General features: G+C 34.2%; 2 protein-coding genes across 2 annotated transcripts in view; one reads left to right on the top strand and one right to left on the bottom strand.

Annotated features, from left to right (window-relative positions):
• LOC100375180 (lysosomal Pro-X carboxypeptidase-like) lies at positions 1–5950 on the bottom strand. The gene is made up of 9 exons (XM_002736957.4): positions 5527–5950; positions 4611–4748; positions 3869–3970; positions 3606–3787; positions 3291–3448; positions 2481–2653; positions 1611–1775; positions 1016–1203; positions 1–632 (listed from the first exon to the last, which is right to left on the bottom strand). The coding sequence occupies exons 1-9, from the start codon at positions 5719–5721 to the stop codon at positions 428–430; spliced, it is 1506 nt and encodes a 501-aa protein (XP_002737003.3). The 5' UTR covers positions 5722–5950; the 3' UTR covers positions 1–427.
• LOC102806711 (uncharacterized) overlaps positions 5930–10098 on the top strand; it is a 109810-nt gene continuing 105641 nt past the window's right edge. The window contains exon 1 of the mRNA XM_085498353.1: positions 5930–6781. Within this exon, the coding sequence (XP_085354479.1) occupies positions 6684–6781 (98 nt within the window). The 5' untranslated portion in view covers positions 5930–6683. The remainder of the gene's footprint in view (positions 6782–10098) is intronic.

Raw genomic sequence — 10098 nt, 5'->3', positions numbered from 1 at the left:
TGCACTTGAAAAATTATTTATTCCAAAAAAAAAAAACTTGAGAAAAATGTATGTCATACAGAACAATATACTAGTATATCATTTGATGAAAAACTTCGTGCACTTATGTTTGGCTGATAATTCAACAGCGCCCTCTATAGACCACATTATCAACATGAAAATACAGTTTATTGGAATGCAAGAGAACTGCACAGCCCATATATAAGATGCACTTTAAGTATAATTTTTACAAAGCTATGGTAGACCGGTATCATTTGATAATATTAAAAAGACATAAATCGTAATTTTTCACTTCTTCCAATTTAAAAGTTAACTTAGCATTTAATTGGGTCTGTAACAAAAAAATGGACGTGATATTAAACTAAATGTCAAAATTATGCCTTATGCTGTTATATTCCTTGTCATAAACATTGTAAAATGACATCAATCATTTCTCAGCCCTGGCTTGCTGAATCCACTTTGTAATGTGATATTTTTCTTGATTTCTGGCGTCAATCACCGACTGTGGATCGCCTTTGTCTTTAGACCTCAGATCTAAGTGGTGAGCACCATCCTTTATCACTATAGCAATCAGTGTCTCTGACAATGAGTGAAGAACGCCCCCACCAGACCACGGATCAAGTTCTCCATTGCTGCAATAGAAAGGTAGGTTTAGAAAAGTGTTCATGGTCAATCACCAAAATCTGAGCTTGTACTTGTACGTTGGTATCATAAAAACTCTTGATAAATGGAGAGGTGGTGAATTGAGAAAGTGATCTTTCAGTTACAATTTGATCTCTACTAAGAATAGCTATAGATGTATCCCATAGTTCAGCATTGTTAGTCATATACTGCTGTGCCACACTCAAGTTGAAACAAAATGGATGACAATGGCTGCCAGTCAGCCATGTTGATCAAATCTCCATTGTACATATGAATAGCATGGATAGATACAGAACACAAATATAATTTCACTGTTTTCAGATTACATCCAATCTGAAATAATTTAAATTAATTGTTTCATCACATGACTTACCTGAATATAATATTACTGCTAGCCGTTATTGCTTTACCTCCATAGTGTGTTACAATCCAGTCAGCTCTTGGTGTGACACCCCAAGTATTCTGACATTCCTTAACAAAGTCATCGAAGTTCCATTTATTAGGAGGAAACATATCATGGACGCCATCGCTGCAACTCGGCATTACCATCTCGGTACAAGACTTGAAAAGAAAATATCCAAAACTATATTCACTTAAAGGTGAAGCTGACAATCCTTTGGATGACACTATGGAATCTTGGGATACCATGTCAAAATTGTTATTTTGCTTTTGTTTCCCAATGTTAATTTTAACCAGCAAATAAATTCATGTGGAATGTAACAAGAAGTATTCAATGTTCAGAAAATAATTTGTTATCAATACATTTATATGTATCAGGAAAATATTTCATTTTTGATAATTTAAGATGTTTTTTTTCAGAGAGTCATGAAAGAAGAAAGTCATGTGTTCTAATTCTGGGTAGGTAGCTAATTTTAATTAAACTTGGTATTGTGTGAAACCATTGCTTTAAATATTGTAATATTATTTAAATATAGTAATGTCATTTACAATTAAACATCAATACTTGCCTGATAGGACCATCCTAGCTCACCCAGAGAAGACACCGCATCTTGTGATATATTGAAGCACTGTGTTTTGCCAGTTGTATTGTAGTAGACTTGCAGAGATGATGCAACACTGTTGAGGAGCGGTTTATCTAGCAATGAACTGTTGGTCATATAGGAACAGGTTTTCTGTCAAGAAATAAAGTGCATCACTGTGTTTGTACTAATTTTTGAGACCGATTATAATGTAGAACAACTGATATGAAAAAAAATTACACTGAATCAATCAGTTGATTTTTTTATCATCAGTCAATATCACTGTGTCAGGTGACAGCTTAGGACAATATCACTGTGTCAGGTGACAGCTTAGGACAATATTACTGTGTCAGGTGACAGCTTAGGACAATATCACTGTGTCAGGTGACAGCTTAGGACAATGTTACTGCTCTCTCATTGTTTTTAATTTGAAAATTGCAAATCTTGCATATACTGTAGAATACTTTATTTTCACTTGGAATTTATTTTCGCTGAAGGGATGATTCCGTGAAAATAAAATCCAGCGAATATACTTTTTTTCCTATATTTTACATTAAACTCATCAAAAATCAGTGAAAATAAATTCCATACAAAATGCCCAAAAAGCCTTTTCAGTGAAAATTAATTCCAGCGAAAATAAAGTATTCCACAGTAGTGTATATTGAAACAGAATCCATATTCCATGTTTAGGACAGGGTTATGTGACCATATCCTATCATAACGGCATTTAAATTAAAACCAGCCATGATTGAACACTGGCAACTGTGAATTGTAAACATTTGGTTTTTGGTATTGGCATGGTTTTTCCAATTTAGTAATACTAGTATTCCAAGATTATATTTTAGCAAAGCCAGAAACCTTTATTGGCCATGCAGGCAGCGGTTCTAAGAATGATGCAGGGTATGGATAATCCACCATGGCAAGGTTGAACCAGGTATTGGACAGCCAGCTAGACAGGTCATTGACATCAGCAGGTGTCTTCAAAGGGGTACATAAATGAAACGCCATAGTCAACCATTGACGACCACTCTCTGTTCACAAATAGATAAGTGTACATTTGAAATCTATAGATCAAAGTTTCTTTATACAGAGGTCTTTTTCTTTACAGACATAAACATTTTTTTAAGGTTGCCTACAGCATAATATTCTATAATTTTAGACCATTCTACCGGTAATTGTCATTTTGACAACTCATCAAAATGAATCTATAATAAAAAAAATTTATGACAAATGTATTCATATTTATATTTATAAATGTTGATGTTTTTTTATTATTGAATCATGGACCTAAATTGTACTGTTATATAAATCTAGATTTCCATAATTTGTTTTTAAATATGAAAAGAACATCGTACAATGAAAATCTTCAACTTTCTTATCCTTCTCTTTCAGGGAAAAAAAGGCGTCAGAAATTACTCAGAAGAAGATTTACTTAGTATTTTAAAAGACAGTGGTTGCTGCACCGCCTCGATATGGGACTTATAGCAATGTACATAACGCATGTAAAATACATTGTTTGTTTACATGAAATTCAAGCACGTACTGCGCGACAACCACCGTCCTTTAACATTACATTAAAAATTACAATTAAAGCTTAGAGGGAATACTGGTCTAATATAATCAGACAACTAACAGACAAAATGAGATGTGAAATGGTTAAGACTGTACCCTGATCCTTCATCCTGTTAATGGCATTCCACGATTTATGTATAGTTTCAGCACAGTCCCTGCCAGCTTTGACAAAGTCTTGTGTTATGATAGTGAAGAGAGTATTACATGGCGTCAGACCTGGGAACTGCCAAATAGGTGCAGAAGCTGCTAATGCACTATGGGAGACAGATAAAAGTCAATATATACTCATTTCATGAGAACACAATAAAGGTATGAAAACAAAAATGTTGCAAATACTGACTTTTTTGAACGGTAAAAACAAAAGCGCAAATTATCTTATTGATTGAGGGTGCTTTGTATCAAGCTACCTACCCATCAACTATATTAGGGTATTTCATTCTGAACCATGCTGCCATCATACCACCGTAAGAACCACCAAACACAATGACTGGACTTTTATCTGCTCCGGGTCTACTGCTTTTAATGTACTTTATCAAAGTAGCGAAGTCAGCCAACGCTTGCTCGGATGTCAGATATCCAACATGTTCGAGGTCCTGCAATGAAATTAAATATGAGAAACTAAAAATAAACAAATTCTAATTTGACAGGCATATTGTCAACCACTTTGCTCTTACCGAGAATGACTCGTTACCAAACGGCAGTGATTCCCCATAGTATCGATGTTCAGCAAAAATAACCATAGCTTTAAATTGAGGTGCAATATCCCATATAAAACCCTGAAAACAAAAGTAAAATAATTAATGAGATAGTACATTTCCAATGAAAAACAAACAATGTCAATACCTTATCAAATATGGAAAAAAACAAATATAAACAAATATTGTTCTGTTTTTCAGGATCAGTTGTGGTGATTGTTGCAAGGTGTATACTCTAGTCAGAGTTTGGTTTACCACAACATGTCACACCACAGTCTTAGGGAATATCAACCACAAGCAACATCACGTAATGGTTTTTATAATCACTGACACCTGCATCATGTTTCTCCATCTGCTAAGTACAAATGATGGTTCCATTGTCAACAATCTGGGTAAGCTTGGTAATGATATTTTAAATGTTTATTTTATATGTTGCACATTTTAATGTTGTGCTTGTGTTATGTTCAGGTGATCATAAATTATGTATTCGTTATGTAATGTCAATTAAAATACTATACTATATGTCTCTATTGTTGAATGTCCATTCTAGAGTCAACTAGGTGCAATAGGTTTAACAATGAATGCAATATCTTGTTTTGTGTGTCTGTCCACTTAGGAACTTCATTTTTGATGACTCGCCATCCCAGAATATAGCGCCCTCAGACTACACATTGTAAAGCCTATGCCCGGTATACTAAAATACGTCTTGACACATCCTTACCGTATTGTTACAGAACCATGTGATATCGCCCTCATTGCCAGTATAGAAAAAGATAGGACCACTAGAATTCCAATAATCATCTGACAGCAAATATCGTTGACTAAATGTACCGTTATTTGCAAAATTAAAATGGTCTAGCTGAAAAAAAATAAAGACAGCAAATTTTCTTATTCACATGTGTCTGAATCATAGTGAATAAGTCAATGATCAGTGAATAGAAGAGGATTCTATGAACAAACTAATATCAGGAATGCTAAAAATAGTTAAATTAATAATTCAGAAATATGGATAATTTAAAAGAGGCAAACATTGTAACTAGATACTACTTCTACCAAGGGACAAACTATTATTACATTCTTTGGGAGTGGTTATGATGGCATTACAGTTACAGAACAACTTTACAAAGTTTGTTATCTTTAATGAGGTTGCCACCATTCAGGGAAAACGATTGTTTCTGTTTGGTAATACCTTAACCCTCACCTTTAAAATTTGGAACCAGATTAAAGTATAGCAAATTATTTGTTTGTTCACACACTGAAATTGGCCGTTGCCATAAATGTAATAAGCATTCTCTCACAAATCTGTTTTAATAATTTGTTACATTCTTTCGCAAGTTGTTTCGCATTTGTTTTCGATTGCTGATCTGCCATCAACCCTTTCCAAAATATTTCAATGGTCCATCCCTGAAATGAATCCTTGAAGATGAGTGAACTGGGTGTACTGGATACATCTTTAGTACGTTGGTCGTATAAATACTTCGTATTTTATTTTTAAAGTTAACGAACCACTTATAGGCCAGGTAGTTCACCTCAGCTGACCTCGGTACTGCATACTGGTCACAACAACTTGAATTAAAGTTTGTCACATGCTTACATCAAAAGGGGCGTCGCCCCCGGTGTAACTGAAATTGACTTACCGTTTGTTTGAAATACAGCGTTTGGTAGTTATATTTACTTAATCTCAGTCTGGAACCATGGTCTGGTTTTATTTGTACTCCCAGTCCTGGCCTGAATCGAGAAAGAATGTGAGATTTGGACTCGGTGTCAATCAAACGCGTTGAAGCAGTGATAATTATTGCGAAAAGCGCCACGATGTAGTTAATAAGCGTCATAGTTTCGATTTCTGTGTTTTTACTGTCAAATGCAACAAGTCGTCGTAATTTGTGAAGTGATTCCGCTCACCTCCAACTGATTGTCACACGGTGTCACTTCGCCTTCGAGCGCTTGGGCGCGAAATAAACACAACACAGCTGATCGATCGAAATACTCTTCCGGGTTCACTCTTTGTTATGCAAATGAGCTGACGCCAGAATAGAAGTGGAGTTTTGAATCCAATCAACTTGCTCTGTTTGCTCGCTATCTGATGGCTATGGATTTCCCGCAGTTTTAACTTGTTATAAACCTCGCGTAGATTGCATTGTAGTATATCTGAGTATATGTAAGGCAACCCTTACTGGAATATAGCTGTTTTTCGTGGCTTCAGAGCGACACTTAGGCACTGCAAAGAGAACTAACTGATCGACGAGTGGTGAAATTTGTGGAATCGACGACGGGGTCGCACCAACGATGTCCCCGATCGATATTCATTAGACATTATCAGCAGCGGTGGAATCGATTTACACGTGGTTCTTGTTTGAACTATTTGCTGTAACGTGTGGTACGAGTTTAAGTTGGGCTGCCTGGAATTCCGGACTATTAAAGAGACGTTTTACTTGGGGTGTTTCACAGTCACAACAATACGCCCAAGCGCCCACCGACGACCGTTGACCAACGTACTGCACTGTTGCCGGTGAATGAACTGGACAAAATCCCCCCCGTTGCTGACATCGATCATTTTATCGCAATATCTCTTTAAATATATATGTTTACAGACTATCTGATTTCGCTAAATTAGCGGTAACGGTCGAAAACGCATTTTATTCCGGATTACCTTGCAGTGGCATTATTGGACGAAATTTTGTGAATGAAAAATGGCGTGTGTGCAGATCCGAAATCAACAATACGATCACCAGGAATGAACTGGTGACAGTCAGGTGTTCAGGCCGAGGCTTGGCGACGGACATACTTTTGACCCATGGAGAGAAAAGAAAGGGCATTGGAGGAAATTAACCGATCTTTAGAACCGGGATGGCAAGCCAAGCTGAACGCAGACGGCCGTCTTTACTATATCAAGTAAGTAGCTCGTTACCTTGGGAACGCGAAGCTGTTTAAATAGATTCCGATTTCCGATCAATGCTTCTGGAACAACGATTACAAAAAAAAATATTTTTATAAAAAAATGTTAATGATTTTTGGGTGGAGAGTTGTACAATTCATTCAATGTATGAGTCATTCATTGTTGATAAAAATGTGAGATAAATTTGTAATAAATAACAAATTCTATATGCGTTTGGATACAATGAATCCCTGACGTGAAGATCATGTGGAATTAACACATCATTGTAAAATTATGAATGAAAATTTCTGGTCAGAATATATCCTCAGATATTATTACAAAAATATTGCATTCTATAAAAAAATGGTTATTATTATGCACTTCCGCATTTAAATATGAATATTAGTGGCCTTCATGTAAATCATATTTTTTATTAGTATTCTGATTTTTGTCAATGGATTCTAGAACTACTTTTAGGTTTGCAATTGTCACCAAGTCTATTTTCAGTCTGTCTTTCTTTTGAGTTTTACATTTTTTCCCAGTCTGGTAGCTAGGCTGTGTCTTAATCACTTTCACATAAAAAACAGTAGATACGCACCGGTCTTTACGATATAATCACCTTTGCGATATTCTCATTAACCTTTTTATTTTTGTACATATTTGACTAACAGTAGTTGTATTTATTGCGAGATATACCAGCCCTAAATGTCATTACAAAACATTTCACCAGATCCGTGTCTGTGTCATCAATAATGTAGAGAAATAGGTGAATTCTTCGATCCCTCTGCTATGAAAATTTATTGTTTTCTACAACACTCCCCGTTTCTTAAATGCTACTTACTACAACTGATTTATCACCAAATACATATAAATAAAAAAATGAAAACAAAAGCTGTCACCCAACAAAACTGTAGTATTGTTATTTTATTGATCTTGACTGCAGGGTATACCCCTATAGTATTGTTTTTGGAATGCAAGTTATTCTAACAATTCTATCGTTCATTGAAGAATCTTCTGATGTTCACTGGTTCACTGATAAACTGCACTGACTTGATTTCCACATGTGCACGTCTACATTTCCTATCTGCCATTAAGGACATAATTCAAACATTTTATCTCTGCATGACATTTATGTGAATTTAAATTAGATAAAACAACAATTTTGTCTGTCTGTCAGTTTTTATTCCCTAAAAATGTTGTATTGTCAAAGCTGTTCAAGAAAGTTAGATTTACAAATATAGACACATCAAGGGTTTCAAGGGTAAACAACTTTGATACACATGTAGATACATATAATATGGATATGTTGAAAATCTAATTCAATGAAATGCATTTCTTACCATTAGCATCACAAAACGCAGTGCAGAAAGCTTGGAAATGTTCAATTACGTAAACTGAAATAGCCAAAAACGCATCATGTTGTACACACTTTGCAATTAGGCAGAACAGCCTGAGACAAACACTAACCAGTTCTCTCATAGAGATCACTTATTTGCATGAAAGTATTTCTAGAAATGTGAGTCCATAGTGCCAGGGACTAAGAGCATACATGTATAATGTAATATAATGTTGTAAATATTTGGAATTCTACTGTTGTGATGCAAAACTATTTGAGGGTGTTGTGAAATCTGAAATATATATGTAACACATTTATATCTTTTGATGTTCATTTTGAGAAAGCTACGTTCTCCATGAATTTTCTCATTTTTGTTAATACTTTGTGATCGTAGTACAGCATACATTTGTGCAAACATTGTATCTTACATGCATTGTAATTACGAGTAGAGTATTATTTTCTTCGTGGGATATTGATAAATTTGGCCAATGGTGAGCTGTTTTTTGTGTTCCAGGCATCAAGCAGTTTAGTCGCTTCAATATTCATCTAATCGATGACTTCCTGTTATTAGTTTACCATAATAATACAAAACACTTGTGATGTCAGATGAATATTGTCATTCAGCTACAGGCCTCACTTTCATTTCCTGTGCATTACCTCGTTTTATTTTTTCTTCTAATTAGTGCGTAATAAATATGTTTGCGTTTCATTCCTCCAGGGTGCTTTTTCTGTCTGTGTCATATTGGAATTCACATATGTTTAAATAAGAAGAGCAGAATCACGTTTCTCACGTATTAAAACTTTCGGTTTGACTCAGTATCATTGCACATTGAGTCATTGTAAGCCATTATATGTCTTATTTACCGCTTTAAGGTACAAGAGATCAGTGGTGATATGAGTAATTGTGCTGATATGAGTAGTTGTCCCCACCATGTTAAAATCGCTATTATTTCGCTACAGAAATTTTTTCTTCTTTTCTCATTTTTGCTCTCAAATTTAACAAAATTTGTTCCAAAAGTCCATATTTGTAGAGATGTGATATTCATAATAATATTGATTACAATATAATAATAATAATGACTGAAAACTCTAGGATATTTTCAAATTTAGTTTTAAAAAGTAAAAAATGGGTCTGATTACAAGTTCAATTTTTTTTTAAATTACATTATTATTAATTTAAATATAAAGAATGACTGAATGTAGAATAAAATAGTTCAATCAATCACGGTTACTTCTTCTAGTAACCGTGAATCAATGAGTGGTAACTGCGAAGCTAGGATGTATTGGAATATGTAAATTGTAATTTGAATATATAAATTGTTACTTGAATATGTAAATTGTGATTTTGAATATGTAAATTGTGATTTTGAATATGGAAATTGTGATATTGAATAAGGAAATTGTGACTGCAAATTGTGATTTTGTATATGCAAATTGTGATATTAAATATGGAAATTGTGATTTGGAATATGAAATTGTGATTTGGAATATGCAGATTGTGATTTCGAATATGTAAAGTGTGATTTTGAATATGCAAATTGTAATTTTGAATATGCAAATTGTGATTTCGAATATGCAAAGTGTGATTTAAAATATGCAAATTGTGATTTGAAATATGTAAATTGTGATTCAAATATGCAAATTAATTAAATATATGGCGTGTACATTTCTTTTGGCTTCTAATTAATGGAATGCATTAGTAGAAACATAAATAGCTTCTTATTTCACATAAATAAAGACTGAGTTGTAAAGCTCATGAAACCCGAGAACAATTTGGTAGCCTTTTCATGAAAAAAGCTAAGCAACTAGAGAGGCCGTCTCAATATACAAACTGTTATGCAAACTCATTGGCTTGAAAGAAAATGAGAAATTTGATATTGTATATAGTGTTTGTAATAATTTTTTTTTCTGTGTTTTCAAGACTGCAACATTCTGTCATGCGAAAACTAGCTGTTAACTCTTTGAATGTCATCAACATTTCAGTGCTACATCTTGCAC

This window comes from Saccoglossus kowalevskii, chromosome 4 (genome assembly GCF_978046115.1).
Source record: "Saccoglossus kowalevskii chromosome 4, keSacKowa6.1, whole genome shotgun sequence".
NCBI lineage: Eukaryota > Metazoa > Hemichordata > Enteropneusta > Harrimaniidae > Saccoglossus > Saccoglossus kowalevskii.
The sequence above is the reverse complement of the archived record's forward strand: the minus strand, read 5'-3'. Positions and strand labels throughout refer to the sequence as shown.